Source organism: Pleurodeles waltl, chromosome 1_2 (assembly GCF_031143425.1).
Source record: "Pleurodeles waltl isolate 20211129_DDA chromosome 1_2, aPleWal1.hap1.20221129, whole genome shotgun sequence".
Lineage (NCBI taxonomy): Eukaryota > Metazoa > Chordata > Amphibia > Caudata > Salamandridae > Pleurodeles > Pleurodeles waltl.
Window position 1 is genome coordinate 886,849,194 of NC_090437.1, and position 16,663 is coordinate 886,865,856.

At 43.3% G+C, this 16,663-nt stretch overlaps 1 protein-coding gene across 1 annotated transcript in view; it reads right to left on the reverse strand.

Annotated features, from left to right (window-relative positions):
• LOC138245733 (EF-hand calcium-binding domain-containing protein 6-like) overlaps positions 1 to 16,663 on the reverse strand; it is a 348,792-nt gene that overhangs the window by 260,393 nt on the left and 71,736 nt on the right. The window contains exon 3 of the mRNA XM_069199599.1: positions 6,549 to 6,658. Within this exon, the coding sequence (XP_069055700.1) occupies positions 6,549 to 6,658 (110 nt within the window). The remainder of the gene's footprint in view (positions 1 to 6,548; positions 6,659 to 16,663) is intronic.

Genomic DNA, 16,663 nt, shown 5'->3' on the forward strand with positions numbered 1-16,663 from the left:
CCAGGGGATTCCAAACTGGTCCTTTGCTGCAGGGAGTTACGGAGAGGTCAGGCGGCACTGCGACACAGTGTGTCCTGAGGCAAGCTGGAAACACAGTAGTCAGAAAGCAGCACATCACAGTGGAGAGCATGCCAGCATTGAGCGACGTGGATTGTCCTGGATTATTTTCTGATTGGATGTCAGTTTTGGGAGGTTCACCGAAGCATGCATCTGCCTGAGCCTCAAACAGGGAGTTAAATGAGCAGAAAGGAGTGTTTGGAGAATCTGAGGCCTTGGAAGTGGTGGGCCAGGAGAAAGTGTTGCAACATACAAGACAGATAGTAAGTATTGGTGGGGAAGTAGGTGGCTTCACAGAAGATAGTAAGTATCAGTAGGAAAGTAGGGGGCTTCACAGAAGACCAGAAAATGAACTTGTAAGGGGAGAGGAGAAGGAGGAACTGTAGAAGAGTCAGTAGGTACAGCCTGAGCTCAAGCAGGACCACCACAACCAGCGGGGGATAGCAGTAGTGTGAGGGGCAGTAATAAAGTGATGATTGGACTGGGGATTACAAAGGAAGCTGCTCTTGCCGCTGCTGTTATCAGCAAAGAGGGAAGGAAAAATATTTATTTTCAGCTGATAATAAAACCTTTCAAGGGGCTTAAAGGACAGGCTCATACAAGGTGAAAGAAGATAAATGCCTGAGGGAGCCATAGAGAGCAAGGTAGCGTCCTCACACATAACTTTCTTTAAAAAACAACAACCCAAGTCTACAAGAGGCTGGAACTATCAAGCCGGATGTTTCTAAAGCTACACAAGATAGGTAATGGGGGATGCTCAAACTAATCAATGAGTTAAAGTCATTAGGAGCAACTGCTAGAGTGAAATGCCCTGCCTTACTAAATGTTATGCATAATAATTCCACGCACAATCAATTATTCAATCAACTTGGATTTATAAAGTGCGACTAATCACCCGAAGGGTATCCAGGAGCTGGATGCACAATGTTAAGATAGCAGAAGAGGTGGACCAATTTATTGCACATTTAAAACAGGAGAGAATGTAGTCATGGACAGGGTGAAGCCGAGTTGTGGAGAAGGAGTATGAAGGATAGTCCCATAGGGTAGGCTTAAAATCTGACAGAAGATATGTCAGGAGAAAAAGGGGAGGGCACCCCAGAGAGTGGAGTGTGTGGAATTTGGGCTGGGAAGAGTTGAGGGGGCACATCAAGATAGGAACATAAGGCAAATAAAATAAAAACCCTCATACCACTATCAAGTATAAATGTAGGGGGGGCACATAGCAGTCTAATGAACATGTCCCATCTTGAGGGGGATGATTTGTAAGGAAATTAGCCTGGCTAGGTTGGTATCTGTAATGTCATGGAATGTTAATGGGTTTAGTGGAAGGAAAAAGAAGCAGCACTTGGTAGTATCTGAAGGATTATAGTGCATCAATAATTATTCTCCAAAAATCACATCTACTGAGGAAAGAGCTTACAACATTCTAAAAGGAGATGAGGAGGATTGAGCGAAGGATAGATTCTAGTCTGACATGTTGTACCAAGGGATTAGCCATTTGAAGAAAGAAAGAAGGGGATAGTGGTTGTGGATTATAGAAGTGACACCTGGGATACATGGCTGGTCGTAAAGATGAGGATACAAAATAAGGTCTTGGCTTAGGATATTAGGTCGAAATAGTGATGGCCCGGGTCCCTTAAGGGAAGTCTTTTCATATATGTTGGAATATAACTGTACAATAGTTATGGGAGGATATTTTTATGTCCTCCGAGACGACACGCTAGACAGACCGATCAGCAGTGAATTCTCCTAAAACCCAATCTTATTTGAAATGTATGAGTGAACTAGGGTTGTGCTATGTTAGGAGTAAATGAAGGGAACTGAAGAAATACACAATTCACTTTAAGAAGCATGGCCACTTTTCACTCCGAGACTATTTCCTGCTGGTCAAGAGAGAGCTGGAAAATGTGAGAAAGATAATGCATCATCCTATTCACATATCCAACCATGCAGTGGGGTAGTTAGAGCTTGAGGCTAGTAGACAGAAAATAGAACTGAGATCAGCGTTACACAGGAAAATGTTTTAGTTGAAGAAATAGCATCAGAACTGAAAAAAATGCTTGGAAGACTTTTTTACCTCAAACATCGAGTCAGCTGGGGTACATGTAGTGTGGGATGTATATAAAGCATGTTTAAGAGGGCAATTTATTTGTTTCAATTGCTAAGGAAACAGATAAAGTAAAGAGAAAATTTGGAAGTTGTGGGGAAAAATCCTTGGTATACAGAGAGAGTTGAGCGAACCGAGATTGAAGGAAGAGGAAAGGAAGGCCAAAAGGCAGAGTATGCAGATGTCGCAGGCTATATTAGAACTTTCCTTGCAAAATCAAGTATTGAGGATGTGGGAAATTAGTATGGTCCACTCTTTTGAATATGGTGAGAATTGTGGCAAGCTGTTGGCTTGGAAAGTTAGGGCAGATTGGAATATGGATTTTATAGTTAAAATTTTGGAGAACCCAACAGATAGGGTCCTGGGACATTCAGGCTATTGAGAGAGCATTTCACTGTTTTTTAGTGATCTGTATCAGAAGCGCTATAGTCCAGAAACCTTTGAGTTGAAGTGTTGGTTCTAAAGTAAGGAACTGATCTCATTCAGTGATGAGGATTGGGCCTTGCTGATTAAAAGTTCAGAAGTAGAAGAAATAGAGGGGGTATTAAGTAAAGGTAAAAAAAGGTGAAAGCTCCAGGGCTGGTTGGTCTCCCTATTTGGCTTTGAAAGAAATAATAGTTCAAATGTGGAAGATCTTATTTAACATTATTCTACTGAGAGATCTCACCATCTCTGTATCTCGGCAGGATGCCACTATTTGTCTTATTTTGAAACCTAACAAGCCCCACAATATGTGTGTCAGATATGCCAATATCGTAGATGAATTTTGATTAAAAGATCTCTGCAGCTATCATGGCACAGAAATTGGTTAAGTTAGTTTGTAAGCTGATCCATGAGGAGAAGAAGGGATTCATGGCAGGAAGAAACTAGCATGATTTGACCCACACTCTTATGGGAGTGATATACTTGGCTACCTCCAATTCCATGCAGCTACCTGTAATCACATTACACACTACAAAAACGTTTGGTCAAGTTTATTAGGCCTACTTGGCAGAGGTATTACAAACCTAGGACTAACGACTGCACTTTGTAGGGTTATAGAGGTGTTGTATAGTTCTCTGAGGGCGAGGATTCTGGTAAACAAGAGCTTATTTTACTGTGTGAAAGTCGTGAGAGGGACGAGGCAAGAATGTCTGTTATCTCCTCTTCTATTTAACTTAGTTATATAGCCCTTTGCACAAAGCCTTTGGTTAAATAACAGTAGTGCCCCCTTTAGTAGCTGTGGGTTTACAAATAAGCTAGCCATGTATGCTGATGTCTTGATCCTATTAACATCAGACCCTAGTAAATCATACCTCGAAATACAAAAGGAGGTTGCAGTCTTTGGTAGATTTTTAGCATACCAAATGAATGACAATAAAACAGAGATAATGTTGTGGATTTGTTAATTGGGAGAGAAGCAAAGGAAAATAATCTAATAAATATTTAGGTATTAGGGAGGATAATGTATTAGAGAACCTGCAGGAGTGCAACTTAAATAGGGTTATTAGAGAATTTAAAAGCATGTTGCTTAGATGGAAAACGTCAATCAATCAATCAAGTAATTGTAAAGAGCGGCTAGTCACCCGATAGGGTCTCTAGGCGCTGGGGTGAGAGCAGTAAGTGAAGGTCAGAGGGGATCAGGTGAAGAGCCAAGTTTTGAGGTCCTTTCTGAATTGGGAAAGCATGGGAGATCTTCTGAGGTGGATCGGGAGGGAGATCCAGGTCTTGGCTGCGTGGTGGGAGAAGGACTTTCCTCCGACTGTGGCCTTCTGGATGCGTGAGACGGCGGCGAGTTCTGAAGGGGTACCTTCCAGTGTTCCAGGATTAACCAGGTTTTCTCAGGAAAGACAACTTAGGTAGATGGGACTATTTGCTGACATGTGGCCAACATGGTAAACCAGCCAGAGCTCTGGGTTGAATCCAAATGTGTAGGCAGGTGTTGAATTGAGCGAGCAGCTCTTTTTAAGGTGATGATCATTGGAATTTTAAGCAAAGGAGCTATGTTTGACAGTATTTAGCCTGGTCTGGCAGTGAAAGTCTGCCTGCTACCTACTATTTCTTAACACATTTTAAAACTTCAAGAAGAATAGGTGAATCACTGCAGCAACTCTTATTCTTATTCATCATAGTCCCCGCTCTAAGTCATTGCCCCTGTAAAGGAGGCGGGACAATCTCTGCCTGTGTACTTCTGCTTAGCTATGTCAGCAGCCACAGGCAATGGGCACCTAGAGGAATATTATCTTAACAGAAATAGTGAAAGTGTCTTCAATGGATATTACAGATATAAGTACATTTGTTCAACTGGTTGTGGTATGAAGGACTTCTAATTAGGTTCAGAGGAGATTAAAGCACCGAGATGTATCCTCCTGGACTCATAACAACACCTTTTTTAATCTCACAGCAGCTCATTTGTTAACTTCGGCCTCAATTTCAAATTGACCAAAATGTGACACCCTTAAGTTACATCAAGCAAACTAGACTGACAAGAAAACCAACCAATGGTAAGCAAAGGACTGTCACAAAGTCCACTGTAATTGCTGGTATTGTTCACAATGTTTTCAGACATTTCCCGAGAGCAACAAAGGGAAAAAAGCACAAAAGAGAAAGAAGGAGGAAGAGAAAAGCAGAAAACCATGACCAGGGGAGAAAGCAGGTAGCCTTAAAAGTGAGATGAAGGGGCAAGTATGTGTCTGGAAGTAAATTAAAGAGGTATGAGGTGGATTCAATAATATGCAGCCTTGGTGTTCAGCAGCTCAATATATGATAGCGCCAGCAGCGGGTTTCTGAGCACAGCTTTGGCAATGGAACTCATTCTTTTACAAATTAGACACTGGGCACTAGGTGCTTGGCGTGGCCTTTAACCATGCTCTATACCCTGTACATGTGTTGCCCATACCAACTAGACATGACTAATGGAGTGCTTAGCAGTAACTGGTGACAGGGTGTGGCCTCCAGCCCCACCCTATGCCAAAACCACGGTTCAATCTTCCCTGTTAACAGCTTCAGACTGTCACTAGCAGGCACAGGGCATGGTTGATATTCAGAACCTGTGGCCAGCACACTTGCACCTGCAGCAATAGGGCATGCTCCTTAGGAAATGTTTTTTTAAATATTGTTTTTTAACATTACTATATTGGAATTTCAATGAAAAGTCCAAGTTTTCAGACCCATTATAACTTTCACCCCACTGAAATAATATGCGTGCAAATTTTCAGGATCAAACTAAGATGGGCATACTTCTTTTTTAAACGTTTTGTGCAGATTCATCATCAGAGCCAAATGTATAAGCAATTCCCAACAATATGTCTACTGATGCCCGAATATGTACTTGTTAGAATTAAGGTTGAGATAATGCCACCTCACCCTGTGCTTGCTCTCATAGATAAAATCTGCTTATTGTTTTGAAGACCTTTGGCTAAATGCACACTTGTGAGCTAGTCTAGGGTAACTGGTGATTTTGTGCTCCTCGAGGGGTTGATCAGCCCTCGTAGGGGTGGATTTTGTCCATCCTCCAGTGCTCCACAGCCCTATGCAATTATTTGCAAAATCATCTGACAAACCTCATGCAACAAATTGAGTAGATCCATCAAACGAAGTCAGTTACTAGTAAATAAAAATGAGTTTCCAAACTTTAAAAATCTAAACTACAACTGAAATTATCGCTGACTTTGTAATCTATATTATGCAGTAGAATGTATCTGTCTTAATTTTCTGTACATTTGTATTATTTATGTCTTGTCACACCTCCTCCTTTGGTTATAACACTATTTCAATAATGTCTGGCACACTCCATGTCCAGTACATGTGCGGCTTTGGTCCATATCTGTATTGCCCAAGTAAGTATGATAATAGACACAAATGTATTTTTGGGGCTTTGTTGCCAAATTGCCTGTGGGTTTATCTTCCTTCACTGGTGTTCGACTCCTTTGACAATCATTAGAAAATCAGGAACAATTTCCTAAAGCTTGTGCATTTATGTTCTGTAAATAATGCCCCTGCACCCTTTTCACAAACAGCTTATTTACCTAGTACATATTCTGTGTTTTATAGCCTGACATACAGCAAACCTTTCCCAATCGTGTTTTAGAATGCATATAAAAAGGACTTTTCGTAACAAAATGCACACAGGATTAGATCTTGAAGACAAGCACCACAGCGCACCCACCTTAAGTCTGAACAGGATCAATCTAAACTAAAAAAAAGCTCTCAGTTTTGTGAAACATTACAGTTCAAAGTGGGTGTGGTGGTTCTTTCGCTGCCAGACACGTGGCCCCTTCTCCTTCCTTCTCTCCCAGGCTCGCTCTAGCGGCAATGTACCACCATCACATTTTTACTTTTAAATGCACAAGTGAATTAATGAACCAAATTATAAAGGGGCAGGAGGGGCATCAGAAACTCTTACCTCATCCACTTCAATCCTGATTTGTGTTCCAGGTCGTGAGAGGGAACTTGCTCTGGTGCTGGCAACACTTACTCTGCTTTCAGCCCGGCCTCCAATATCAGCCCGTTGGCCTGTGTTTACAAAAGAAACATTTGAGGTTGAGAAATACAAGGTATTTTGTCACAAGATTCATTCTATAATGTGTAGTGTAAAATCACAGCTTAATGCTGGCTAATCAGAATGTTTTCCCCAAATTAACCTATTTAGGTTGAGCATTAGCGTTCGTCCTGCTGTATACTTTTAAGTATACTATACTGTGAGTTCCAGCGTTTTCATTTGTTAGTTGCAGTGTCCTTCAAAAATCTGTGCTTGCTAGTGGTCATTTCTGCCTCTTTGTCCTGCCTATTTTCACTTTGGGAGCAGCACAAAGTACTGTGTAATTATGCTATTTCCTGTTTATCTCTTCTGTAAGGGACTTTTTTTTAGCATTTGCCTGTTTCACTTCAACACTGTGGGTGCTTGTTCAGTCCCTCCTCCCCACCAGCTCCCTTTGCAAATATAATAAAAACAGAGGAGGGCTTTTCCAGGGCCAGCTTGCTCTCCCCTCACAGTTTTTTTATGTTGTGTAAACATGATTCTGTTTCTCGTGCATATTTTTAAAAGATCACGGTAAAACACGACCCATGTGTTTATGCGAGTTGAGCTGTAAAGCTTATTGTTTTAATCCCCGTGTGTCCTGATCGGTAAAACACGATTCATGTGTTTATGCAAGTTACATCCAGCTTTTGGGAGGAGACATTTACCGCTTATTTTAGAGGCGCGGCAATTATTTCTCTCCACATCAGATATTCAAAGAGGACAACAGAGGGAAAAACAAACAAAATTTTCAATGCAACAGGGTCTCGCATTTGCTCGAGTAAGAGCTAGTAGCATTGTAAACTCCTAAGTGGACTTTCCTTGCCACGCAAATGAAAAGAAAAAAAAACGCAGCGCAATCGCACTGGGGTTTACATAGTGCGATCGCGCTGCGTTTTTGTTTTATTTGTGTGGCAATAAAAGTCCAGTTAGGAGTTTACAAAGCTAATAGCTCTAACTTGAGCAAATGCAAGACCAGTTGCATTGAAAATGCTTGTTTATTTGGGGGAATCTTTGTTTTCCTCTAACTAAAGCAGGCAACTTCAGAGCACTAGAAAATAACACAGGAGTTCTATCAATGAAAGGTTGAATTATCTAACAAACACAAACTATGTCAAGAATACATGCGCAGCATAAATAGAATGATACCTCACCTAAAGGAGCACAAGTAACAGCATCTTAAATGGGGTATAAATCATCATTCTACACAAATATTAGTTATAGGGACAATCAAATAGAGTATTGTGATGTTTATGCATAAGAACTGCTCACTTGCATATCTGCATTAAGGACAGAACGAAATGAATGGTTGAATTATCTAACAAACACTAATTATGTCAAAAATAGAAGCAATTCACAAATTCAATAACACCTCACTTAGAGGGGCACAGCTAACAGCATCCCACATGGTGGATAAGTCAACACCAGTTTTATGGACAACTAAACAGAGCAATGTGATGTTTGGGCATAAGAACTGTTCATGTGCACAGTTACAATAAGGACAGAGCGAAATGATTTGAGTAATGTTAACATCCATGATGAATAATACCTCACTTAGCGATGCATGGAGTGAATCAAACCCATGGAGATGTTTGTGAATCGTCGATATATGAGTGATCTGCAAACTTTTGAATTTGTTGAAACTACATTAACCAGAGTGAAAGAGAAAAGTTAAGCATGCATTAGTATACAAGTAGAAACTAATCTAGGACCACCATCCTTTATCAAGACTGATAAGTCGAAGTCCGTTGGCCTGGTTGTTACCTCTTTTCTAACAAATTAACAAGTTTAAACTGCTTTGAAATACAGCTTTTCTTCATTATCTGATAACTTATGGAGGTGGTCTGATCTCGAGTGAGCACCAGCGTTTACAGCACACTGCTTCCAGACTGAATTGAAAGGATTTATTTCATTTGCGATGCCCACTTTGGAGAAGTGTTTATCGTATCACCATTTGAATTCTACAAGCTGGCCAAGTTGAGCGCTGTGTGAGCAGTCTCTCCAGATAAGAGTGGAATCAAACCGCATGTTATTTACACAAGTTCAGGGACGGCTCCTCTGCAATGGCAAAGGAGTGTCGCTCCCCTGGCCAAGAGGGAGGAGATGAAAAATAAAATGATAGTTACACCATAGTTTTATTTTTCATCTACTGGCTCAGCCAGCAGTGAAGGGAGTGGCGGGGCTGGGGCACAGGAGTGGAGATGAGGAGAGGGTGCACCTAAGTGCGCATGTGTGTTTGGCCGGCTGCTTTCATGCTATGTTTAGCATGAAAGCAGCGCCAGGATTGTTGGGGAGCCTGTGCTGGAGAAGAGGGACGAGCAAGGTGGCAGGAAAGGTACATTTTTTTTATTATTGTTTTCCCCCCCTCCCCATTTTCTCCCCACCCCACCTTGACATATGCAGCTGCCACCTCTGCACAAGTTCCTCTTTTTGAAATGTAGCAGCCCTTTATGTGGGGAGGATCCATACAACGTGGAAGAGCCGCATAATGATTATAATTTGCATCTCATAAGAATGAGGGCCAAAACCGCTGTTTTCTGATTAGATGGTACTGCATAGCTACTTTCTGTAGGAGGCTGGCCTGGCTTGTAGTGGGTACCAGAGGTACTTACACCTGGTGGCAGGTCCAGTTATCCCTTATTAGTGTAGAAGAGGTGTTTCTAGCAGCTTAGACTGATAGAAGGTAGCTATGGCAAAGCAGCTTAGGCTGAACCAGGAGACATGTAAAGCTCCTACTATACCACTGGTGTCATACGCACAATATCATAAGAAAACACAATACACAGAATTACTAAAAAATAAAGGTACTTTATTTTAATGACAATATGCCAAAAGTATATCAGTGAGTACCCTCAGTATGAGGATAAGTTATATACACAAGATATATGTACACAAACCAAACTTAGGTAAGTAATAGCACGAAAAGTAATGCAACAGTGTAGAATCACAATAGATTGCAATAGGAGCACATAGGTATAGGGGCAACACAAACCATATACTCCAAAAGTGGAATGCGAACCACGAATGGACCCCAAACCTATGCGAGCTTGTAGAGAGTCGCTGGGACTGTAAGAAAACAGTGAGGGTTAGAAAAATAGCCCACCCCAAGACCCTGAAAGGTAGGTGTAAAGTGCACCTACTACCCCCAGAGAGCACAGAAGTCGTGATAGGGGGATTCTGCAGGAGGAACAAACACCAGCAATGCAACAACAGTGGATTTCCAGACCTGAGTACCTGTAAGACAAGGGGACCAAGTCCAATAGTTGTGACAGTGTCGAGAGTGGGCAGGAGCCCAGGAAATGCCAGCTGAGGGTGCAAGGAAGCTGCCACCAGATGGAAGAAGCTTGGAGTTTTGCAAGAAAGAAGAGAGCTAGGGACTTCTCCTTTGGAAGACAGATGTCCCACATTGCGATGAAGCTTGCAGAGGTGTTCCCATGCAAAAAGACTGCAAACAAGCCTTGCTAGCTGCAAGGGTTGCAGTAGAGGTTTTTGGATGCTGCTGTGGCCCAGGAGGGACCAGGATGTCGCCACTTGGAGGAGGAGACAGAGGGGGCGCCCAGCAACTCAGGGAGCCCTCACAGAAGCAGGCAGCACATGCAAAAGTACCTGAACAGGCACTTGGAAGGAAAGTGAACTGGAGTCCATGCAAAATCACAAAAGGGAGTCCCACGATGCCGGAGGACAACTCAGCAGGTTGTAGTGCAGGATAGAGTGTCGGGGACCCAGGCTTGGCTGTGCATGAAGGAAATCCTAGAAGAGTGCACAGGAGCCGGAGCAGCTGCAAATCACGCTGTATCAAGCAATGCAGTCTAGCGTGGCGAGACAAGGACTTACCTCCACCAAACTTAGACTGAAGAGTCACTAGACTGTGGGAGCCACTAGGACAGTGTTGCTGAGTTCCAGGGACCACGCTCGTCAGGATGAGATGAGACCCAGAGGACCAGTGTTGCAGTCTTTTGGTGCCTGCATTAGCATGGGGAAGATTCCGTTGACCCACTGGAGATTTCTTCAGAGCTCCTGGTGCAGGGAGGAGGCAGGCTACCCCCAGAGCATGCACCACCTGGAAACAGTTGAGAAAGCCGGCAGGATGAGGCGATACAAGGGTGCTAGTAGTCGTCTTGCTACTTTGTTGCGGTTTTGCAGGCGTCCTGAGCAGTCAGCGGTCGATCGTTTGGCAGAAGGTGAAGAGGGAGATGCAGAGGAACTCTGGTGAGCTCTTGCATTCGTTATCTGAAGAATTCCCCAAAGCAGAGACCCTAAATAGCCCGAAAAGGAGGTTTGGCTACCAACAAAGGAGGATTGGCTACCAAGAGAGGTAAGAGCCTATCAGAAGGAGTCTCTGATGTCACCTGCTGGCACTGGCCACTCAGAGCAGTCCAGTGTGCTCCCAGCACCTCTAAATCCAAGATGGCAGAGGTCTGGGACACACTGGAGGAGCTCTGGGCACCTCCCCTGGGACGTGCAGGTCAGGGGAGTGGTCACTCCCCTTTCCTTTGTCCAGTTTCACGGCAGAGCAGGGCTGGGGGATCCCTGAACCGGTGTAGACTGGTTTATGCAGAGATGGGCACCATCTGTGCCCATCAAAGCATTTTGCAGAGGCTGGGGGAGGCTACTCCTCCCCAGCCTTCACACTTATTTCCAAAGGGAGAGGGTGTAACACCCTCTCTCAGAGGAAATCCTTTGTTCTGCCTTCCTGGGCCAGGGGTGCCTGGACCCCAGGAGGGCAGAAACCTGTCTGAGGGGTTGGCAGCAGCAGCAGCTGCAGTGGAGACCCCGGAAAGGCAGTTTGGCAGTACCGGGGTACTATGCTAGAGACCCGGGGGATCATGGAATTGTCTCCCCAATGCCAGAATGACATTGGGGTGACAATTCCATGATCTTAGACATGTTACATTGCCATGCTCGGAGTTACCATTGTGACGCTATACATATGTAGTGACCTATGTATAGTGCACGCGTGTAATGGTGTCCCCGCACTCACAAAGTCCGGGGAATTTGCCCTGAACGATGTGGGGGCACCTTGGCTAGTGCCAGGGTGCCCACACACTAAGTAACTTTGCACCCAACCTTCACCAGGTGAAGGTTAGACATATAGGTGACTTATAAGTTACTTAAGTGCAGTGGTAAATGGCTGTGAAAAAACGTGGACTTTATTTCACTCAGGCTGCACTGGCAGGCCTGTGTAAGAATTGACAGAGCTCCCTATGGGTGGCAAAAGAAATGCTGCAGCCCATAGGGATCTCCTGGAACCCCAATACCCTGGGTACCTCAGTACCATATTCTAGGGAATTATATGGGTGTACCAGTATGCCAATGTGAATTGGTAAATTTAGTCACTAGCCTGTTAGTGAAAAATTTGGAAACAGAAAGTGCATAACCACTGAGGTTCTGGTTAGCAGAGCCTCAGTGAGACAGTTAGGCATCACACAGGGAACACATACAGGGCACATACTTATGAGCACTGGGGCCCTGCCTGGCAGGGTCTCAGTGACACATAGACTAAATCAACATATATACAGTAAAATATGGGGGTAACATGCCAGACAAGATGGCACTTTCCTACACTTTCCTAATAAGCATGGGCAATATTATAGGACTAAACTGTGCAACAGTCTCAGTTGCAAGATAAAATGGAAGCGAGAACAGTAAGACGCCTTAAAGATGCAGAGACGTTTTTCACACAGAGTGTTAATAAAGATGATATGAATCAAGCCATAACTAAGAAAGAGGATAAAGTTGGTGCAAAATAACTTTTTTCCTTGCTTGAGAAAAAATCAAAGAAAGAAATAAGTATGGTTTGGAAAGTGATTACTCTCGAAAAATATCTAGAAGTGGATACAATTTCACAGGGGTTAAGAATCTTCATCATGCCAAATCATCCCAATACCACACCCGAAATGCTACATGAATGGGGTGTGACTAACATGGAGTGTTCAAAAAATATGTGGCAAATTGTAGTGAAATATGCCAAAAGAGATCTGTACAAACTTGTGAAAGACATAAAGGACATTGAAGGGAGAATTTCAAAAATTAAGAACCAAGAGAACATTGAGAAATTAAGAAAAATTGACACTTAACTAGATAAATATGTAGACAGATTTAAGAAGAGAAAGCATAGAAGATTCATTAGAGATTCAAACAATTATTCTCAAGGCAAGATATAACCCTTGCCAAATGTTTTGATGCCCTTAAAAAACAAAAGCCACAAATGAGGCAGAATGGGGACGATGAAACTTCCATATTCTCAGTAGAGATAACAAGTGGCTCTGAGACAGACCATTGTGCGAATAAAGCAGGAACAGTGATCCAAAATATTTCCAAAACTACTTTTTTAGAAGTGATGCAGTTGGTATATTCAGACCGGCATGCCAGAGGAAGAGAGCAAGACAGGGGAGGTTGAAGAGGAAGGGAAAGAGGAAAACAAGGAGGAGCCTTAGAAAGCACATACACCCTTCGGAACCGGAGGAAATGAACCTAGAAAAACAGGATTTAGTCGTCAACCTTTCCAGATATACATTGACACCAACTGAACATCAATTACTTAATAAAGGATTGTCATTCTGTCCTGAAATTCATTTTGACTATGCAGATACACGGATTGATAGTTTCAAGGAAATTAAAATTAGGCAAAATCCATGCACAAAAGAATAAAAGTATTGACCTCACTAGGACAACAACACCCATTGCAAACAATCCACTGAGGATAGAACAAATTGCTGACCTCAGGAACATTTTAGAGTTACAAAATTAGAACGGTACTGAGAATTTAAAACAGCGATCTGAACTTGCTATTGACACTGACACCCATAAATATACTGAGATTAAATCTCATTTTAGAACATGCCCCGTATAAACTCCAGGGAACAAAATAGATTTGTTTCATGAACTAGTAGTAGCTGGATTGGAAAAACTGCCTAAGTAAAGAAATGTTGGACAAAAGGAAAATGTGTCCAAAGTTGAGAGACAAGCTCTAAAATCTTTACAGGAGAATTCATCAATTATCATAAATCCCGCCAATAAAGGCAGAAACATAGGGGGTCATTCTGACCCCGGCGGTCTTAGACCGCCGGGGCCAGGGTCGGCGGGAGCACCGCCGACAGGCCGGCGGTGCCCCGCAGGGCATTCTGACCGCGGCGGTAAAGCCGCGGTCAGACCGGCAACACTGGCGGTCTCCCGCCAGTGTACCGCCGCCCTATTGAATCCTCCAAGGCGGCGCAGCTAGCTGCGCCGCCGAGGGGATTCCGACCCCCCCTACCGCCATCCAGTTCCCGGCGGTCCGTCCGCCGGGAACCGGATGGCGGTAGGGGGGGTCGCGGGCCCCTGGGGGCCCCTGCAGTGCCCATGCCACTGGCATGGGCACTGCAGGGGCCCCCGTAAGAGGGCCCCTACAAGTATTTCACTGTCTGCTTGGCAGACAGTGAAATACGCGACGGGTGCAACAGCACCCGTCGCACCTTCCCACTCCGCCGGCTCGATTACGAGCCGGCATCCTCGTGGGAAGGGAGTTTTTCCCTGGGCTGGCGGGCGGTCTTTTGCCGACCGCCCGCCAGCCCAGGGAAAAACTTAGAATACCCTCTGCGGTCTTTCGACCGCAGAGAGGTATTTCGGAGGGGGAAGTCTGGCGGGCGGCCTCCGCCGCCCGCCAGACTTAGAATGACCCCCATAGTGTTAATGGACAAAAGCCAATATATAAAAGAGGCTAGCAGACAACTGAAAACGTAATGATGCAAACAGCTACATAAAACTCACGCATAATCCAACCATGACAATTAAAAATCAGATTGATGAAGAACAACAAGAGTGGCACACAAAATTATTAATCAATGATGATGAATACACATATCTCAGATTTGACAATCTCAGAACTCCAACAACATATTTCTATCTGAAAATCCACAAGAACGTAACCAATCCTCCAGGCAGACCAATTGTATCTTGCTGCGAGTCTCTGCTGGAAAAAATATCAAGATACATAGATTATTATCTTGCTCCCATGGTACAAGATCTCAGTTCCTATATCAGGGACACTGGGAATTTACTAAGTATATACAATGATATAGCATGGCAGAAGGAGTATCATTTAGTAACCATTGATGGGGTGTCGCTGCACACAGCTGTCAAACATGAAGTTGGTCTTCAGGCTTGTGCATATTTTCTTAAGCAACATACAGTGGGTGAACTCGAACATTCCAAAACGATATTGGAAATGGTGTAGACTTGCTTAAAAACAATGTATTTTTGTTTTATAATTAGCTGCACTAACAGAAATGTGGAACTTCCATGGGCATGTCATTTTCTCCCAGCTACACAAATTTCACAATGGGCTGGTGAGAAAAAAAAATTGCATGGGGTGAGAAACATGAACATTACTTGGAGAAAATAGTCCTTTGGACTAGATACATAGATGATCTATTCATAACTTAGAATGGGATTACCGAGGAGTTCAAAACATTGTTCAAAGATCTTAATACCAATGAATTTGGTTAATAGTTCACCCATACAATTGAAAAAGAATGTATTCAGTATGAAGGAAAATTAGCAGAAACATATCCAAAGAGGATTTGAAAAGACACAAAGTATCAATTGAATGGACACTCTGATCACCACAAAATAGAAACCAAAGGAAAAACAAGTAGATCAAGAAATCAGATTGATCCTAACTTACAGTAAAGAGAGTGCACAAATTAGGAAGGTATTTAAAAAATATTGAAGTATTCTCATGGAAGTGAGCTACATGACAGAAACGTAATCCAACGGTCTCTATCACTTTCACAAAAGTTCCATCACTAAAAGACAAACTGGCACATAGCCGCTTTTTTAACACAAACAACAAGAAAAATGGCTAAGCAGCTCAGCAAAATGATTCAAGAAATGCTTCAAGTGCAAAGCCTGCACAATAGGGAGGAAGAAGTGTACTATCAAAGTCTATAATGGAACATAAATTATCAAAAATCAAAAAATCTATTGTGAAACTACAAATGTAGTATATGGTCTTGAATGGGCTGTAAAACAGAACCACGCATTCCATTGTAAAGCATGCCGTTACAAAGCAGCAGTTACAACGTGAATGCCATTACCATGCATAACTTTTACTGTGCATATTTTTACAACAATTATGTCTTTACCACCCATACCTTTACAACAAATTTTGTTGTAAAAGCATGAATGGTACCTCCTGCCCTAATATCTCTGTGAGCTCATTCCTTATGGCTGACCAATACCTCAGAATCCGGGGGCAGGCCTGAGTCATGTGATAGAAGTCAGATGGAGTTTCTTCACATCTAGGCCATGCAAGATGTAACCTAGCCGGCGAGAGGTATGCTCCATATAAAGTAGTACATCTGTATCAAGCGGGAGGACATAGTGATAGTCCTGGGATCCATCAAGGCGCCCTGCCAATCCACATCTTCAATAGGGCATAGCCTCTAATATGGGTCTAGTCCCCTCAGGTGATAATTATCAATGTTTTGTATATTTGGGATAACCTTTCCCCAGTGCTCCCATAAAGAGTTTGGTTTTGATCAGGTTATATTCCGGCAGTGAGTCCACGTGTGTGAGATGCATGTGGAGGGTGTGACAGAGTTGCATTTATTTATAGAACTGGCTGTGTGATAGTTGGTAGTCTGTATGGAGACTGCGAACCAGCCCACACATCTCCAAAATGGGATATACCCACCAGATCCCTTCCAGAGTAGCCACTTCAAGCAACCATAGACCGTGCCAGAGGGGGTGTAAGTTGTGTAACTGTGTGAGGCCAGCATGTGTTCCTACGGCTGCCCTCAAGGCCAGGTAGACCACCCTGGTCACTGAAACCATGTTGTTAGGAAGCGGGACACCGCAGAGTAGATCTAAAATGCGGGGAAATTATAGAATAGCGAGATTTCGCTGGCAGGCTGGATCGGACCACCCCATTAACCCAATCATGTATGACAAGGAGTTAGGAGGTCAGGTAGTAAAAACAGAGTTTGGACATGCCCAGTCCTCCATCATATGGACCTCAT